At 51.4% G+C, this 18,770-nt stretch overlaps 7 protein-coding genes across 7 annotated transcripts; 2 read left to right on the top strand and 5 right to left on the bottom strand.

The window, feature by feature from the left end:
* Positions 1-263: 263 nt before the first annotated feature.
* Positions 264-1,193, bottom strand: CC77DRAFT_928213 (hypothetical protein; the record flags this gene model as incomplete). The annotated part of the gene is made up of 1 exon (XM_018534039.1): positions 264-1,193. One exon carries the CDS (start codon positions 1,191-1,193, stop codon positions 264-266), a length of 930 nt encoding a protein of 309 aa, XP_018389915.1.
* Positions 1,194-1,909: 716 nt separating this feature from the next.
* CC77DRAFT_1057712 (hypothetical protein) lies at positions 1,910-3,072 on the top strand (the record flags this gene model as incomplete). Its single annotated transcript, XM_018528046.1, has 2 exons — positions 1,910-2,123; positions 2,174-3,072. The coding sequence occupies 2 exons, from the start codon at positions 1,910-1,912 to the stop codon at positions 3,070-3,072; spliced, it is 1,113 nt and encodes a 370-aa protein (XP_018389916.1).
* A 322-nt stretch (positions 3,073-3,394) lies between these two features.
* Positions 3,395-4,616, bottom strand: CC77DRAFT_1091439 (lipase/esterase; the record flags this gene model as incomplete). The annotated part of the gene is made up of 2 exons (XM_018529565.1): positions 4,076-4,616; positions 3,395-4,015 (listed from the first exon to the last, which is right to left on the bottom strand). The coding sequence occupies exons 1-2, from the start codon at positions 4,460-4,462 to the stop codon at positions 3,395-3,397; spliced, it is 1,008 nt and encodes a 335-aa protein (XP_018389917.1). The 5' UTR covers positions 4,463-4,616.
* Positions 4,617-4,843: 227 nt separating this feature from the next.
* On the bottom strand, positions 4,844-6,911 carry CC77DRAFT_1016872 (RCC1/BLIP-II protein). The gene has a single exon (XM_018524295.1). It carries the CDS (start codon positions 6,760-6,762, stop codon positions 4,990-4,992), a length of 1,773 nt encoding a protein of 590 aa, XP_018389918.1. The 5' UTR covers positions 6,763-6,911; the 3' UTR covers positions 4,844-4,989.
* A 188-nt stretch (positions 6,912-7,099) lies between these two features.
* CC77DRAFT_1028344 (Sec34-domain-containing protein) lies at positions 7,100-9,808 on the top strand (the record flags this gene model as incomplete). Its single annotated transcript, XM_018526438.1, has 3 exons — positions 7,100-7,204; positions 7,264-8,898; positions 8,948-9,808. The coding sequence occupies 3 exons, from the start codon at positions 7,100-7,102 to the stop codon at positions 9,806-9,808; spliced, it is 2,601 nt and encodes an 866-aa protein (XP_018389919.1).
* A 2,398-nt stretch (positions 9,809-12,206) lies between these two features.
* On the bottom strand, positions 12,207-12,749 carry CC77DRAFT_1047122 (hypothetical protein; the record flags this gene model as incomplete). The annotated part of the gene is made up of 1 exon (XM_018527478.1): positions 12,207-12,749. The coding sequence occupies one exon, from the start codon at positions 12,747-12,749 to the stop codon at positions 12,207-12,209; it is 543 nt and encodes a 180-aa protein (XP_018389920.1).
* Positions 12,750-14,115: 1,366 nt separating this feature from the next.
* On the bottom strand, positions 14,116-15,471 carry CC77DRAFT_528893 (1.3.8-trihydroxynaphthalene reductase). Its single transcript, XM_018532026.1, has 3 exons — positions 15,109-15,471; positions 14,581-15,057; positions 14,116-14,531 (listed from the first exon to the last, which is right to left on the bottom strand). Exons 1-3 carry the CDS (start codon positions 15,167-15,169, stop codon positions 14,266-14,268), a joined length of 804 nt encoding a protein of 267 aa, XP_018389921.1. The 5' UTR covers positions 15,170-15,471; the 3' UTR covers positions 14,116-14,265.
* Between the last annotated feature and the right edge of the window lie 3,299 nt (positions 15,472-18,770).

An 18,770-nucleotide genomic window follows, 5' to 3' on the forward strand; every position in this document is an offset into this window, starting at 1 on the left:
AGAGGTGGAAAAAAGTTTACACGATCACAAAGGCGGCGGATCTACTGCTGGTGATTGTCGTTGAATTTGTGTGGTGTCTGAGCGCATGACGGCTAGGATATGCCCGCCGCGCGCCTGCATGCCGCCTGCCGAATCATATGTACAGGAAGTAAACGCCCTAGCTCCATTTATGCGGCGAAAGTAATAGCAGTCGTACGATATAGCACCAAAATGTGCTGGTAGGGTATAGTAAAGTCTGTCTTGGGCACCAGAATGTGCTCATTTTACTGCCTCCTGACCTCTTCTGGCGAGCAGGTGTCGGCAGGCGGGAGCAAGCGCTGGTAGGATTGCTCGCCAACAATAGTCGACTCCCTATGCTCCAGGAAGGTGCGTATGCGCTCGTCGCGATCTCCACTTGCGCTCAGGGTAGCATTCCTACTCCGCCGATACTCCATGCTCGCCTCTCGGTGTATCTGGTCCCGCCTCTCAATAACTGAGTTGTTGAAGGTGTTAAACCTGGTGCCCTGCACGACACCACCTATGCTTACAAAGGCAAAAATGAGGGCCATGAAGGTGAAGTTGGACATCTGGATGGTTCGCGCGTCATCCTTGCCGCCGCCGCCGTTTTCGTAGTGCCAGCGCTCCCAGTCTTCCCATGTCGCATTGGTACGCGGGTCCGTGGCCCAGCGATTTGGATCATAATTCCAGTCGTTATGGCGGGGTACGGTGGGTGTCTGGTGGTGGCCGGCCCAGCCGTGGCCCCAGGCATCATACGCTTTGCGTTTCTGGACATCAGACAAGATGTCGTGTGCAGCGACTAGCATTCGATAGCGCTCGAGGCGCACGTGAAGGGGCAGCTGAGCTATAGCGGCCGAGGCATGGCAGCGGTCGGGGTGGTAGAGCTTGACGAGGGCATAGAAGCGGTGCTTGGTGTATGCATCGCCCTTTCTGCATTTGAGAATCTGGTAGGGCGTGGGTGTTTTGTGTGGTTTTTCGGCATCTGGCCATTTCAGCAGCTCTACGTCGTCGGGGTACGCGGGCACATGCTGATGCTGGGCGTAGCTGCGCCGTTGTCGTGCGGGCTCAAGACGTGGGAATGTATGACGGCATGACTTCCGCGGCTGTGGAGGGCAGCAGCCCGGGACGTGAGTATAGTATAGGGGACTGAGGTTAGTGTAGGACGAAATGAGTATCGACGACTTCTTAGACAGCATGGTCAAGCAACGGCAGCCGTGGACGGGCGCGCATCTCAAAGCTTCAGTCAGGTGTCGGAGCAGATGGGTGGGGTGGTGAATGCTGGTGGCGTCGGCGCGCGCATGGACGATCGCCGCGCACTCCGCGGGCTTTGGGCGCATGCGCGATCAATCCACCGGTACCTCGCGCTAGCCCGCTTACACAGCACATGCGACACTTTGAATGCGAACAGGAGTTGCCGTTTTTTTTCTTCGCTCTTTGCTGACCCAACTTCTCCGACGGCGCCGTCGTCTCAGAAGGGAAGCCACTATGCAGGTGCGGTCTCTTCCGCTCCCCTCCAGTTGCTCAGACCCGACGCCGGTGGAGCCTCTTGTTCCGCGACTCAGCCTGTCTGTTTGACGTGAACTCCTTCGCCTCGCTTGCGCATGCCTTGGGAAACTGCCCCTGCAGCGAGACAAACACTCGGGTCACGACGCATGAAATCTACCCTGGAACCAGCCTGCCGCCTATTGTCTTTGTCCTCTGCAGAGTGGGCTAACTGTGGGGTCTAGAGGGCACATCCTGACTTCTATAACCGTTTGTTATCACTCCCTGTCGTGCCTCCTCTCCTCCACTCCCTCTACGCCTTTGCTTCTTACTGTCCTTTCCGCTCTTCATTTACATAAATATCTGCCTACCTTTCATGTTGACTGCCTCACGCACTTCCCACACAACTTCCAGCCCCCTGCAAGTAAACATGGCAAACATCTACGACAGTAACCGACACCCTCGGGAAGGGTACTTGAATCTTACCCGTCGGATGGAAAACGAAGAAGAAGACCAGTTCGATGTCGACTTGACTATCTTGGACTTTCTCGTTTACAAGGCCATTGGCTTGATATTCGAATGGAGAACAAGCAGTGACCCTTATCATTCCGATTTGCCCAATGCACTCGTCAACATGACCGCTGGTATGAACGGACATGATCTCCTTGTTGTAGCACTTACTGACGAAATGAAGACTGGAGAACGTTTTTGGGTCACAGGCACCATGGCCGACGTCTAGACCCCAAGGCGTCGTTTCGGTCCCGGTTGTTGCAGTTCGCCCTAATCTTTACGCACAGACTGCACCATGACGAGACATGGACAACCGAGGAATCACTCGACAGTCTTCGTGAACAGAACAAGAGCCGTGGCGAGTACTGGCAACAACGAACTCAGCATCCTTCTGCACTCCAACAGCCCTTCGACCAGCAAAAAGATTTTCCTTTATCCGATGGCGCGCTTTACGAGAACCGATCAGCCCTTGCATCCGCATTGAGCATGCCTCCAGATCAGAGGAGATGGGTGACTGATGTAGCAGGTACACCCTCACTCCACTGCTTATTGCCAGTCTTCATCGAACTCACGGCCGCCCGTGTGAACCTGGATGATGACTGGCTCCCAACTTCTGAATGGTTTGACTTGGCAGGGCAATTCATGCTGCAAGCTGTCATAGGCGAATATCTTCGCAATGGTGCTTACGGCGACGAGACTTTCAACACCATCTTCGCGTATGGCTGCCCTGGTGTCGAGCGCTGGGCGGAAGAACCAGCTGACGTAGCCGCTATGCGAAAACTCTTTTGCGCTGAAGGCAACCTCCGAGAAGAGAACCGCGAATGGACGAGGATCAAACAACAATACGTCAGCGAGCTTCTGCCACGAGACCGGTCCCAGTCAAGTCTTCAAGCGATAGAAGCAGCTCAGGAACGGCATCCATATGCTGCTTTTGAGGAACAGCTTCTCTCTTTCCTCAGGTATCTGCATGATGGTCTAGTCAAGCCAGATCTCGCTCAGGTCGAAGAAGGTCGCATCAACATCGACGGCAATGAACTCTCTGAAGCCGAGTCGAGAGCGATGATTCGGCGCATGTGCCTTTAAAGACTCTGTCATATACCAGCCTCTGATCTCGGCCGGTTCTGATGGGAATTTTTCGGATGCCTGTTTCTTTCTCCGACCGTTCAATCTCGCATCTTCGTAGTAGCGTATGCCGTTCTTGTTTATACCTTTTGAAGCATCGACATTTTTCTCTTCTTACCTTGCGAATTATTCTTCCAGAACCACAACATTCATACCAAAAGTCATAGCTGCGCACGTTTTGTACCATATACCCAAATTAGCTAGTCAGGACATCGACACAGGCATGTAGTCGATGCAGTCATTCAACATTTATCAGCCGCTCGGTGGCTATTCGATTTCGACTCTACTTTCCATAACAGAATACTTTCAAATCTCCTGCTACATCCCCGATCGCCTTCCTTGCTTCATCACTCCAAGCGCCCATCTGCAACCACCCATGCGTCATATCACCATAGTGCCTCCACCTGACTTCGTTCCCAGCCTCTCTCAATTTACTCGCATACTCGACACCCACATCCCTTAACGGATCGAAGCCACTCGTATACACACTCGCCCTCGGAACATCCTTCAGATAATCTAGACTCTGCATACCAGGCGAAATGTACTGATGCGAAGGCGGCGTACCACGCGGCAAGTAGTGGTCTGCGAAACTGAAGATTCCATTGCATTCGAGGTAGTAGCCGCTGTTATTTTTAGTAGCTGCAGGAGTATCAAAGGGAAGGCGCGCCTCGGGGTAGAGCAAGACCTGAGCTGCCAGTGGCTTCTTCTTTTGATCCCGGCGTCGGAGACAGATTGCTGCTGTCATGTTTCCGCCTGTTGAATCGCCGCCGCCACAGACACGATCAGGGTGAACGCCTCGTGCTTTGCCTCCTCCGCCCTGAAGCCAATCGATAACGGTGTCGTATTCGTCTAGTTGGGTTGGGAATTTGAACTCTGGTGCGAGACGGTAGTCGATTGCATAGACCTAGAACGGTCAGATTAGTTCTTCATCTTCTTGTATTTCTTGGCTTCAAACATGATGTACCTGTACCCCACTCTCCTCAGCAACCTGCCTCAACCCATTCTCAAACTCATCTACACTTCCTACTGTGTAACCCCCGCCATGGAAATATACCCATGCCCCATTCTCGCCTTCTGCCTTTTCGCTTTTCGGATACAGAACTCGGACTGGAATCGTTCCATGCGGGCCTCGCACAGCCGTGAATTCTACTCTCCCAATGGCATGTTGCTTGTCTTCTGGGATGTTGTGAAAACCAAAGACTTCAAGATGCTTTCTCCGCTCAGCGTGAAAGTCTTCGTCTCCGCCGAGATGAAGCGAAGAATGTGATTCAAGAAAGCGGGATATGGAAGAACAGAGCGTGCTACAGTCACCTGTTTTTGGGATGTGGGAGTCGGAAGATAAAGAAGACATTATAGGAGAGAAAAAGGTCAAACTTGTCGCTTGTATGCTTGCGTATGAAACAGAAGTTAGCTGGGGTTTTACTTGCGATCCCGCTCGTTGGGCTTTCGCAATAGTATTTCTTTTTTCATGTAATTGCCTTCCGTCATACTGTGCATAGTCCTACGCGTGATGACGCAAACGTCATTGTTACTCGTCGGTTCCAGAATTCTGACCGGGTGGACGCGTGGAATGCTTCCTTCCGATTTCAGGTTGATGAGGAGTGGAGTCCGTAGGCCCACGATGTGCGCACGCCAATATCCGGAGCATAGTTTTATACCCGACCCTGAGAGTCTAGTCATGAAGACGCGCTAGCGAATATGTGGATTCACCCATTGTTATGATGATATGATCTTGATTATCAAATACTTCTTATTTGGTTTGAGAGAGATATCGCGTATCCTGAACCTAATCTTACAACATGTCGTCAAACGTAGCGATGAGCGCCCTAAAAGGCGGAGGTATATGTACAAGAATCAAAAGGGGCTTTGACTAGCAAATTAGATAGCAGAGTAAACAGCAGTGCATCCACGTCCGCATTCTACCTTTTGCTCAAACTCCACTGTCCGGCCGTTGACCTTGACCTTGTTCCTTGGTGTAATTTGGAACCGATGCATTTCCTTCTCTCTTAGTTGTTTTCCGAACCCACCGGCAGACGCAGCGCGTTCTAGCTCGGCAGCTTGGTCAAGTGGCTGGATATATGCTGGTGTGGCTAGGTTGCTCCGCTTTCCACTACCAATCTGGTAGAACTCGTTGTTGCCCCAGAACAAGATGTCGCGACCCCAGTTCGTGTCGTTGTCTGTAAGCTTTCTCGATCGACCGGATACAGCGACGCTGGCGACATTGTCGAGAATGGCGGCAGCATGTGTTGCGCCGACAGAGATGGTGGATAGGCGAATGGGAATTGCAGTGTTCTTGACTTCATCCCATTCGAAGAGACCGGAGAAAGCAGGGACTTTGACGGGGTCTGCCTGTGTGTGCACCCATCGACCAGTACCTAGTTGACCTGTCAGACCGAATCCGAAGGCCCAGGTGTCTGCTGTGGTTTTGTTGCCCTTTGTCGCTTCGGTAGCAAGGAAGGACGTGTTTCCGCCAGCGAAGACGTTTGTTACCTTGCCTACCTGGCCAGAGTAGAGCTTTTGTGTTGGGAGTAGGGATGGAGCGTCAACGCTTTGTGCCTCGGCATTGTACGGGAAGCCCAATTGGCCAGAGGTGTTGTCGCCAAAAGTAAAAGCGCGTCCTTCGGAGTCGCAGACTAAGCTGTGGTAGTCACCAGCAGCGATCTTCTTGACGGGGAAGCCCTTGAGCGTAGTGATCTCGTGAGGAATGTCGAAAGGCCCAGGCGGTCGACTCTCCCACGACAGACCGGGTATACCCATTTGGCCCTTGCTAGGGAAGTCTTGTGAGCCTGATGCGAACGAGAAGACACGGCCGGAAGACGTGAGCATGAGGGCGTGCTCTAGACCAGAGACAATATCTGTAACGCGCTCATTCCACCCCAGATTCTCAGGCGTGCGCTTTCGGTACGAGATGTTGTTGGAACCGCCCCAGAAGGGGATCCAGGACCCAGATGGCGGCTTGGGACCCTCCTTCTGCTCCGCCTGCGAGACGGGTATAGAGTATACGGAGCCGCTCTTGGAAAGGCCAATAATTCGATCGCGTGAGATGGCCAGTGATGTAAGGTTGTGGCCAGTAAGAGTCTTGGTAGGCTCCTTGATGTCGTTGGCGAAGGCGGTGCCCCACTGTAGGAGATCGCCCTTCTCGTCAATGGCAGCACCGAAATTTCTGTCCAGCTTGATATCTCTCAGCAGCTTTCCGTCAAAGAAAGCCAGCCGTCTTGGTGTCTTTATGTATCTTTCGTCTGAGTCGGGTGCCACGACCTTGCCCGCATTTGAGCCCCATGTGTACACGCCAGGATTCTCCCAGCTCTTTATCACCTGAAGGTGCTGTGAGCTGATGATGTTCCTGTTGTCGTCGCTCGATGTGGCCTGCCGCCGGGGCGCTTCAAACTTTATTTCGGGCTCCTCTTGCTCTTCAGCGTGCGCATCTCGTATGATGGACTCGCCATTGCACCATTGCCATGCGGTGGCGGTGGCCCAGAGCGCGCCGACGGTAGCTATGGATCGGACGAAATGCTGTTGTCGTCGCTGTGCATACGGATGCGAGGCTGTGCGGACCTGGGATGGCGGGGGTCTGGTCGCTATGTGCCTAGATAGCCGCGGGGCATGAGGCGTTCGTAGGGATGCGCGTGCCACACATTTGGTGCTGAGCATGGTGTAGTATGTCGAGACTTGTGGGTTAGTGGTAGCAGTGTTGACCCAAAAGTGTCTGGTTGAATCAAGAGAACGACATTTGCAACAATGTCCAAAGGTCCGATTATAGTTGGAGCATTGGTAATTGGACAGCTACGATAGTTTCTCGAAATCGTAGCGGCGTGATCAATGACGCTCTAGACTTTCTCCACAGTTGACAGCGAGGCTAGCACCAATCCAGACTGGCGCCATCCGCTGCACCCCCACGAGCATCACCGAGCTCCGACATGTGGAAGCTGGCGTCGTCGTGTTTGCTGTCCACAGACAAGAACCCCGCCAGCTTCCGAATTGCGCGAGAATGTATGAGGCAGACTCGTGGTACACGGCCTTTGTTCCGCGCACAGCCAAGCCCCAGGAAAAGGGCAAGCACCGCCGGAGAGAGAGCCTGCTTAAACAGGAGAACGTAAGCCCACCATCCGCTGCCGGGTACGTTTGAGCACTTCTGATGATTGTACTTTGCAGGAGAGTCAGGCTGACTTGGAGCGCGTAGAAGCCATCCCAGAGACGGCAGATGAGGACCGACCCGGAAAGCTCAATGGCCCTCCACCGGCCACCGTGGCCAGACGCGCCAAGTCGTACAGCGACTTCTACACGGTCGTGCGCGCACACCTGAGGAAGGAAAGGGCACTGGAGAAGAAGAAGTCGCGTGAGGACATCAGCACCGAGCTCGAGTTTGCCGATTGGTATGGCGGCCTCAGCGACGAGCTGCTGGAAGCCAGCCACGACGAGTACAGGCTCTACCAGCACCAGCTGCACATGACGCGAAACCACCTCGAGAACATCAGCTCTGACACTACTTCCACCCTCCATGTCCTCTCCTCCCTCTCCGAATCCTTCAAGGTCGTCGAAGCCCAGACAAACGCATTTCGCACACAATGTGAAGGCCTCATCGACGACCAGAAGCGCATTACCAAGCTCGCCGATGACATGGAACAGAACCTCCGATACTATCTGTATCTCGAACCTACTACGAAACGGCTCAATGCTCCAGGCGCGGGCAAGATAGTGCGGGGCAGCGAATTCGTCGAGATGCTGGCGAATTTGGACAGCTGTCTAGAATACATGCAGGCGCATTCCAAACACCGTGAGGCCGAAATGTACCGATCCAGATACCGACTACTCCTCACTCGCGCCCTTACGCTCATCCGTGTTCATTTCACCGAAGCACTTCGAGAGATTGCAGCCGATGTATCCAAGCGGATAGCGGATAGACAACTGAACGACACGACCATGTCTGCACTGCTATACGCCAAGTTCCGCGTCGGAGCCCCAGAGTTGAAGAGTATAGGCATCGAGATACAGAAGCGCGCAGTGCTGCCAGCTGGAGCTGCGCCAGGTGGCGAAGCAGAGTACCAAAGTCTAATGAATGAGCTGTACCAGAGCTACTCGGCCACCCGTGGCCGCCTCATCCTCCCTATCGTTACAAAGAAAATCGGAGACATCGCACAAGCTCCAAGCACATCGACAGACCTCGTAGCTTTTGCGCGGAGTAGCATAAGCTACATACGAGGCATATGTTTCGACGAGTGCGACTTATGGCGGGAATGGTTCGACGGCGACGGCGGATTGTACGACTTCTTGGAAGCCGTGTGTGAACCTCTCTACGACTATCTCCGACCACGCACTATCCATGAGACGCAAATACTTAAGCTGTGCGAGTTATGTACCCTGATACAAACACGATACATGGAGGAGGAAGAGGAAGAATCGCCCGTTGACGCAAACAAGCTGGACTTCTCTGTCATTGTACATCCCGCACTGCAAGATGCACAAAACAGATTGGTCTTCCTATCGCTTGCAATTCTGCGGGATGATATTGAGAGATACAAGCCCAAACCAGAAGATCTCGACTACCCAGCAAAGAACAAGAAGCACGCCACCTCCGGAACAAAATCGAACCAACCCGTCTTGTCTGGCAAGAAGCAACCCAAGTCCGAAGTGCCGCCCACCCCATTGATGCCAAAGACGCCTACAATAGTCGAGGACGACGATCCAGATGCGCGGTGGAACTTCAACACTGAAGCGGCCTTCAAAGACTGGTACCCTACATTGCGTAAAGCGATCTGGTTGCTCAGCAAAATCTACAGGCTTGTCCATGTAGGTTCTTGAACGGTCGCATAACCTGTCCATGCTAATATGCTCCCAGTCCTCTGTGTTCGACGACTTGGCCCATCATATTGTTCACAGTACTACGCTTTCGCTTGCTCAAGCCAGTATATTGCTAGCCAAATCCGCCTCGCCGACCGACGCTGCTCTCTTCCTCGTATCGCACCTCCTACTCCTGAAGCAGCAGATTGTGGCTTTCGACATAGAGTTCGTTACACCAGAAACTGAAGTCCAATACAACTTCTCCAGTGTCACAAACACGTTCTGGGAGCTGCGTGCTCGTGGTGGTCTCTTCAACCCGCGCAACCTGGTCGGTCTGCTCATCCCCAAAGTTGTAGAGAACATGTTGGATGCCAAAGCTGAAGTAGACGCGCGCCTACGTCAAGCGATTAACGACTTCACCGGACAATTTGTCACTCGCATGACAGCTCCGATCGATACCAAGAACAACAAGAAGGTACCACCGAGCGAGGCCCCTGCGCGCACGAGCAAGATCCGACAGAACATCGAACAAGAGACACCGTTCTTACGATCGAAACTGGAAGAATACATTACCGACGCACGTACACGCGAGATGCTCGTGGCAGCTGTAATGGAATCTGTCACGCAGACGTATGAAGATTGGTACGACACGTCATACTCTCCATCCCTTGCCAACCAAAACGGGATCAGCAGAAGCACCAAGGGCAAGGGTAGGGAGGATGGCGTGTGGGATCCGGATGTATTCAGCGAGTGGTGCGGCAATACATTCAAAGTCGGCACGCTAGGCTTGGGCATCATGGACGATGAACAAGAAGATTATCAAGATCGAGATGATAGCGACGCGGATAGTATGGGTGCTGCCAGTGGGCGGTCAGGCACAGAACGGACAGGGAACACCGGCTTGAGGATCAAGATGTGAGACTCGTCGGTGAATCAAGCATAGTACGATAAACGACTATATGTACTCGTATACAAGCCTACGGGAATGTGTTCAAGATGCCATCACCATGCTACGGTGAGAAAATCTACCATTACTTTCTTGCCACATTCTTGGCTCGCCAACATAGGTGTTCTCTTTTCTGACTCTTTTCGCCCTGCGACATCCACTTCTATATGCGCTTCACTCTCCGAATCACGTTCTTCTCTTTTTCGTACATTTCGCCTTTGCTGCCTCGCTTTCCGTCGTCGCAGTGCATTCTTCTCGCGACGCTCCATTACATCGCTTTCTTCACCTTCCTACTGTATTTGATTAGCGTCATTGTCATTGTCATCCTCGCCTCGAAAAAAGTGGAAAACAGAAACTTACCGAACTGGTCTCGGCTGAATCTGTTGATCTGTGAAGGGACTGGTAAGATGATGTTGTGGAGAGTACAGAGAGTGACTTGGTCGGTGGATACTTGGCTTCATCTTCCGTGTCGCTTGCTAACTCTGTTGCTGCATCGGAGGAGGTTGAAAAGCTGGAAGAGGGACGTATAATCTAGCAATTTTAGCATATAATGGGAAAGGTAGAGAAGATATGTCATGAGGAACTTACTGCGTCTCTATTATCCTTACCCATTTTTCCTTTTCTCCTCTTGTTCAGCTGGAGTCTCTTCCTCGTTTGTTCATTCAATTCTCGTTGTTTTCTCGGCAACACGTCTTCCTCCTCTTCCCCACCTGCTCCGTTCTCTCGATCCGTACAAACCTCACCATCCTCAGCGCTGCTACTTAGGCTGTTGCGCTTTTTCATCAGAGCTATGCTTCCCTGTTTCTCTAAGCTCTCTGCCACATCAAGCACTGATGCCATAGATACTTGGGCAGCCTTGTATGCTTTGCCCGAGAGTCCAGAAACTGAAAGCTGAAAGGCCATGTATGGGCGTAAGAGATCAAGAGATGAGTTGATGTGAGCAATCTCCGCATTCTTTCGAAAGCTACCAGTGTTCATGATTGTGCTGTTACATGCCCTGAAATCATGTTCTGACTCGCTATAAGTATCGGTGTCGGTGTCAGAATGAATGCTGTCCGGTTTGATTCTGGAAGTCAGAGTCTTCGAACGTGTAGTACGAGCAGTAGAAATAGCTGGAAATGGCTTATGTTTCTTCGTTGCTGAAGCTTTTGGCGCTGGGTCTTGAATGCGCCTTTTTACGCGTGCTGCGACCTTCATTCGATCTACCGTATCATCTTCTTCTTGCTTGATGTTTATCATATCCTCTTCTTCATCAATATCTCGCACAAAATCTGCAGTACCACGCGCTCGCCCTTCGTCGAGAACAAGAGGTGTCTTGTCTACCTTGTTGTTGTCTAGTTCTATGGATGTTATTGATTCACGGAGTGCTTCGACTGTAGATTCGAGTCTTGGTACAATCCTAGCAATGGTGTTGCGGGATGGCGGTCGAGGCCGCCCTTTGGTAGCCCGTGTACGAGCCATGGTGACCGTTCAGCTAAATCAGTCTGGAGCAGACATTCATATTAAGGTAAAGATGGTTTAAGGTAGTCAAGGATATATTTGATGCGCGATCTCGCAACTAGGAAACAGACATTAGATACATGGGACATACAAAGAACTGCCCACAAGACAGCATCTGTGGAGGGAGAAACCCAAGAGCAAACTTTAGCGTGGCTGGCAAACCAAGGCAAGTTGTGATTGGCATGTTGTCTCCAAAGGCTATATCAAAGAATCTTTTATCATGGGATCGCAAAAAGCTTTCGCATTGTCCATGAGGAGCAAACCTACTTTTCCAGAATCTATTGGTATCGTATCTGATTAAAAGATCGTGTAAGCTTGTCAACATTTCGCTCCAACCTTAAGAAGGAGCTAGTCTTCCTGTATCAGCTTTAGAATAAGCTTTAGGCATTACTTGTGACACAACAAGAACAAGCTCCCTTGTGCAGGTTCTCGCCGTTAATTTCACTGAAAACTAGCTTGTCGTCCGTTTTCTTATTCTCTTTTGCTACACGGGGCAGTTTATCTCTGTTTTTGAGTCCGTATGAGATTTTCCTATCTATGTCGGGAGATTGCTTGTTCATGGTGTCTGTACGAGTGTTAGGTTCAGCTGCCCTTGATCATAACTTTGAGTAGTGGCATGAGCTGAACAAGCAAAATAGAGCGATATAGATTAAGCTATGGTGATAATAATAGTTCCAACATTTGGTAGAACATAAAGAGACCAAGCTTCTTAGCAACAGTAGGTGTAAGAAGTATAAAACGTCAGAAGCCAATTCAAATGCGATACAGGTTGTGGTAACAATAAGTCAACGCCAAATGCTATGCTAAGAGAAAAACCTGAAGGAAAAACGGGGTAGCCGTTACAGGACGCACGACCACTGCACCCAAGTGCTCATATAGGCACGTTTGGCAGAATCATCCCAACTTGAGAAGCAAGCGGATCGGTAGAAGGCTGCTTAGTGACGGTATTGACGGCATTGTCCTTGTACTTTGCCAGTGTCTTGTTGGAGTTGAAGTTCTGGTTGATCACACCGCTCATGCCTTTTTGGCAGTGGTTACCATTGGGCTGAGAGCAGTAATACCAAATCGGGTTCTTGTCTGGCACCATGAAGGTGAAGACGTTTGGCGCCTCTCCTGCAGTAGTGTTGAAGTTGAAGCCGGAGAAAATCGCGTTGTCACCGCCGAGAGGCTCGCATGGTTTGTCGAACGAGGATTGCACAAACGTGTGCGCTTTAGGAAGAAAGTGAAATTCCATTAGATCGCCAGGTTCAGCCACGACGTTTTCAGGCTCGAAGTGAAGGCCATTGTTGGCGGTTGTAGAGCCAGCAAAGACGCGGTGTATTACACCAGTAGACCGAACTGGCTGCGCTGGGATAGCAGTGGTGAGACTGATTAGCGTTGCGGCTGACAGAGTAATCGATGTGATGGCGACCATATTGAATGATGGATTGATATGTTGCGAATGTGTAGGACTGGTAGGATGCGATGGAAATGTTCTCAAGAAGGTACTGTGATGATGAAGTTGACCAAGAAGAATGTCTACAGATATATAATCATGTAGCAATTCCACCAACAACTTACTATTCCACATGTTCTACACATAGCCTCAGGGTGATGATGCTACCATTTGGCGGTAAGCTGTGCCATTCTTGCCGCGCTGAGTCGCTAATTTGGTCAGCTCCACAGCCTCAGGCTTGCTGCGTGACAAAAACGCAGAGAATAGCACAGTAGCATGCCGAGGATGAACAGGCCTCGTCTGACACAGTCATTTCGGGTGTGAATTGTTCCAGTATCTGCTTGAAAGACACCCAATGAGCGTGTAGCAATCCTGCTAGGGCCATCGAAATGGCTGACTTGGGGTTTTGACATTGTAATGGCTGAGCTATACTGCGAGAGAAGTCCGTCCAGCGCGATTGTCATACACCTGGCTCTAGGTCACGAACGGGTCTTGTGTCATAGTGGGGAATGCGCGGGCAAGGAATGGCTGAGTCCTAAGAACTGACGACTGCGCCACGCTATGGTACTTCCTTCTATCTCTATGTGGCTCTTGGTATTCTTTGTAATGCTGGCTATTTTTGGATTCGATGGAGCGCTTATAGACATCTGAAGGATTACCCCCTCGCTACACGCTGACGGGTCGTCTCGCTGCTCAAATTCTCACTTTGCTATTCAGGAAGGCATCGCTGGTGATCTGAAACAGCTGGCACATTTACGCGAAGTACAGAGTCACGGTTGTTGATGGAGCGATAAATCCAGCGCGCAGTAATGCGAGTGGTAGATCTCTCGACCCTCGACGTCCGTGCGCCACGCTCGAACCAAGAACGGCTAGGTACCTAGGTACCGCTGCCGTCGCAGACGCATCTGCATTCCTTCGGTTTTTTGTTACTTAGTCATAAAACTTACTTCAAGATTGAACCGTTTACTCTCAAGGCTCGGGACAGTTGTCTAGCATATGTGCTAAACGTGCATCAATTGTGGAGGCTGGGTGCCGCGGGCCGCTAGCAAGGTAAGACGAAGATACACGGTGAGGTTTTAGTCGAACGTAGGAAGGCGGGGCTGCTATGGTTACGATGGTCGTGAATGGTAGCAATTTCTCCACGGGCGCAAAAAAGGACATGAAGGCGGCGGTGAAGACGAAAGTATGCGTGAGTTGGTGAGGCGGTCAAGATATGTTAATACATCTTAAAGATAGCTAGGTAGCCTGGATCGAAAAAGAAAAGAAGACGTGCTCGGAGTTCCCACACCACCACCACAATGTAGTGGTGCGTGAATGATGATTGCTTTGCCAGGTACCGGTGAGTATGGGTCACAGTAAGAGTGGATGGGCAATGCCAAATGAAGTGTGCTTAAACGTTTCATTATCTTCTTCGCTTGAGAAGAACGCCAATACATGCTAGCTCATGACTGCGGAAAACATCCAAAGAAAACATGCTCTATCAAAGAAGGCCCGCTTACATGCAAGCAGCGCCATCAATGCCAATGACCTTTCCGTTGACCCAGTCACCGTCTTGAGAAGCAAGGAAGCAGACGACACGGGCAATGTCTACTGGCTGGCCGACACGGTTGTGAGGGGACCATGTGCAGGCGTACTCGTCGACCTGGTCATCGGAGAGCTTCTCACCACCGGGAATGTACTCGCGGCACACTGCGTGGTACATGTCGGTCTTGATGCCACCGGGTGCAACGCAGTTGACGGTGATCCTCTTCTCGCCAGCATCTGTAGCTTCGTCAGTAAATGATGTGGGTGTGAAAATGATCCGACTTACCGATAGCCATGCACCTGGTGAAGGTCTCAATGGCACCCTTTGAGCCGGAGTAGACAGCGTGCTTGGGTACACCCTTGGCCTGACCAGTGATGGATCCCATAAGGATGATGCGACCACCCATCTCCATCCTCTTGTACGCCGCCTTAGCGACGAAGAACTGACCACGGGTGTTGATGGTGAAGACACGGTCGAACTCCTCGGGTGTGACGTCCTTGAAGTGACCGAAGGAGACGACACCAGAGTTTGAGCAGCAGATGTCGAGCTTGCCGAAGTGGGCAACAACGTCATCCATCAGCTTCTCAGACTCCTCGACGTTGCCAACGTTAGCCTTGAAGGCAGCGGCATCTGAGCCGTTACCAAGGGCCTTGATCTCCTTGACAACCTGCTCAGCTCCCTCGACGGCGTTGGCGTAGTTGACGGCGACCTTTGCGCCACGCTTGGCCAGCTCAATGGCCATCGCCTTTCCGATACCACGGCCTGGGTGATAGTTAGTATTGTAGATGTGATCTTGGATATGCTTGAGCTTACCTGAGCCGGTAACAACGGCGACCTTGCCGGCAAGGCTCCATGTCTGCTCGATTGATGCCATTGCGAATGTGTTGAGGTGGGTTTTTTTGGTGTTGGGTGGAGGATCGAAGTGTAGAGGTGGTTGTAGTAGTGATGAGAGTGGTTGTGATGATGATTTCCTTCCACGGTCAAGACGAAGACATATATACCCTTTCGCTATTCGGAACTCCAGCGGAGACCGCGTTCAATGAGTAGCTCTTTTGCATCTAACCCACCACCGGTATCCCAACATCCATACGACTCCCCCAACTCAATGCCTCCGGTTCGGCACATAGCATCGCCCCCAAGAGTCGTGAGTCCTAGGGCTGAAACAGTGTGTACCTGCGCCGCACCTGTCCCGTAGCGTGGTCCCCGTCCCCGTAGGAGAGCCTGAGCCTCAGGGACAGACTTCGGACAGAGGGGCCGAAGGGCTCAGGGGCTCTCATCATTGGTCGACTCGCGAGATGCTAAGGCCGGCCGAGCAACAACAAACTTCTAGAGTCTGTTTGTGACGCGCCTGTCCGTTTCATGAGATCAGAATATCTTTTTTTGTCGACTGCGAGTAATTTTGGCACTCCATTGAGTTTTGCTGGTGAAGCACCAGGTATGACAACGTGAGAAGCCCGCGTTTGGCGCTGGAGACGACTCTCAGGGCTGGTGCGACGCCGATGGCATCGCAACGTCTATTTTCGCATCCTCGGATGTCCGCAGTCGACAGAGAGCATCTGCTGCGAGTTCTTGCACCGTGCTGTGAAGCGAGCAGAATAGAACTTCGCTGTCGACAACTCCGTCTATCGTAAGCCCTAAGGCCATAGACGTTCCTGACGATCCGACATGGTCATGTGACTTTTGAAAGTGAATCCCTGGAAGGTTTAGCCTGCAAACTCTCTCAGGGTTCGGCAGGACCTCGACGTTTCTCAACACCACAGTGCACAGTGCTGGAACCTCAATGGCTCCCCATGCACCAACGGTCATCATGAATATCTTGGCACCGTGAACTCCGGACGCAATCCGGTAAATGGGAGTGTCCTAGAAATCGGCACGAATCCGTAGCTAGGTGTCGCAATCAACGACGGGCGCGGCCGGCTTCCACAGCGGGGATCCGCCGACGTCTTCATTGTCCGTGCGTATTCTTCCTCACTTCATCTTCAAAGTGTCGTACTGATGAGTGTAGAAACTCAGGCAGTGAATAGCAAGCTGACTGCATCCTCATTTCGAGTTTACGGATCGTTCGAAGATAAGAATCCTGTGCGCAAATTAAACCGAGTCTAGAAACGAGCCACCAGATCCCAGCATGTACGACGACGGCGCATCTCAGTCTTTATCCAGATTACATACCTGGATTACCAGCATAATGTGGCTACGCGTCTGCGTCGGATACTTGAGTGCTTACAGGCCTCATCTTGTAAGCAGAAAATGAGTTCGCCGGCCATGGTGTCTTATCAATTACGCCCGCCGACCCAAAGATCCAAACCATGCGCATATCCACCCCGTTTTATTGGCTTTTTCAAGCCGGGAATGGCTCGCCGTTGTGCGATGAACTGTCAGTGCAGTGCCGATATATCCAGCACTTGCTAAAGTTTCGGATCTTTTTGTGTGACGCTTCGGCTCGTGCATACACCCTTTCGTACCAGCAGAAGAATAGCAACGACGCGAGAGAGTCGCTTGAGGTTGGCCATTGCGCACCCAAATAGTACTCAAGAGTAAAAGTGCTTGGGCGATACTTCTCGTTAAAGGGTGCTACGCGTGAAGAAGCCTACTGTTGATACTTTCGCATGATGCCAGCAACACAGCAGAACATGGCGGATGATACTTCGTCATCACGGCATCATTCATCGAGAGCTATGCAACCTGGAAGACTATGTGCCCACTAATCAGTAGTTTTGCTGTCTGATTGCTCAAACTTTTTGAGATGGAGTATCACCGTACGAATCACCGGCGAACAAGTGCTTCCCGGCCTGAAAAAGGGGTAGCGTAGTCATCTTGGAGAGCTCTTTTGTGGACTTGTTGGAGCTATGCCTGAATCGCTTCGTTTTCCCCTCAGTCCGTTTCCCGTCAAGCACATAGCGGTGAAAGAGGCTGTCACTGGGCCCTCCACGCGACCGTCTGCCAGATCGCCCTGTACTAATGCGTCTATCCCCGGGACGATCTTGGTATACATTATCGAACCCTCGCGTTTGTGTTCATGACATCTTAGTGATGAACTCCTTGTCTTCAATGCCGGTACAAACATGTTGTGGGTGACTGAGAATCTGAAGTGATACTTGATCTCAACAGAGATCTGTGGAATGCTACATAGGGCATCAGTAACGCAGAAAAGTTTCACTGGCCACAAACCGTTCGGATACTACCCGGTAAGTCCCCGATGCTTGAACTCAAGCTCGGCTGGCATACGGAAGTGCATTGATCGACACTAGGCATGTCTTTGACTAGGATAGCGCAACCATATCACTACATCCACCACAATCTTTTGATAGGATGTAAGCCACGAACGGCGACGAAAACCTCCGATTCACCGACCGTTAGATGGAACTCACGAGGGGTCACTCGCGTGTTCACCACGCTGTGACGAGTGACATACACCAAATCTCGATGGCACGGTCCACATTTTCTAGCAGTTACGGCTATCGTGCGGGCATCCGTAGGCTTGGCATGATGCTCGTATTAGACATGCAGATTGGAATAGAAACCATTGATCTGGGTACATAGATTCTGTAAATGGTCCATCATGTCGTAGGTTATTGGGATGTGTAACAAGGTCCACTTGCGGCCGAAGTACTCTAACCGCTCTTGTGCATTCCAACAGCCAGGCATCTCAAACAGGGCTGCATATGTTGCCTCTGAATGCCAGTAATCACGCTGAACGCGTAAGCTTGTCAGGCAACGAGCCTGCAGGTAGACGTCTTGGTACCGGCTTTCTGTCATTGTGATACCGAAGCATGCTGCATACATCCACCCCTCAACTAAACGGGCAGAAGTAATCTGTGTAGTAGCTGCATCGGGAAAAGACTTTCATTCTCCGAACACCTTCAGGGCTTACAAAGTACGTGAAGCCGCGATTGTAGGGGGCGTTACCAGTTGTTCGGATATGATGACGGGTTTGGAGACATCAGCACGGTTACCGGAGGGTTCATCGAGACATAGTACGATCTGGGTAGAGCGGCGCCTCCATAGTGTGACGAAGTACTTGCATAGCGTCCGGGGAAAGAGGAGAGGCGAAGTGACTACATCGAGGAGGTTGAGGTACGTGCCTCAACACAGCTTGCATTCCCTACAGTGTTAAAACAACCCATAGAAACATATCGCAGGCACGGTGCTACGCAGATCGAGTTAAGGAGCCCAAACACGACACACTAGCTCTTTCGACTTCCTTTATCACTTCTTGCTCTCTTAACTCAGAGCTTCCGCTGCTCTCGCGTCCTCGCATATGATGGATACGCGTTCTCTCCTGGCCCGTCTGCCACATACGGCACATGATTTGAACACCCCGCCGCCGTAGTGCCGCCCTTACACACACACCACTCGCTCTCTTAGCCGACCCCGCCATCAAGCCTTCAAACGCGAAAGACACCAATTACCTACGCAACACCACCCATGCCCTGCTTACACTTGAAACACACACGCGGGTTAAGGGAAAAACGAAG

Source organism: Alternaria alternata, assembly GCF_001642055.1.
Source record: "Alternaria alternata strain SRC1lrK2f unplaced genomic scaffold CC77scaffold_3, whole genome shotgun sequence".
NCBI lineage: Eukaryota > Fungi > Ascomycota > Dothideomycetes > Pleosporales > Pleosporaceae > Alternaria > Alternaria alternata.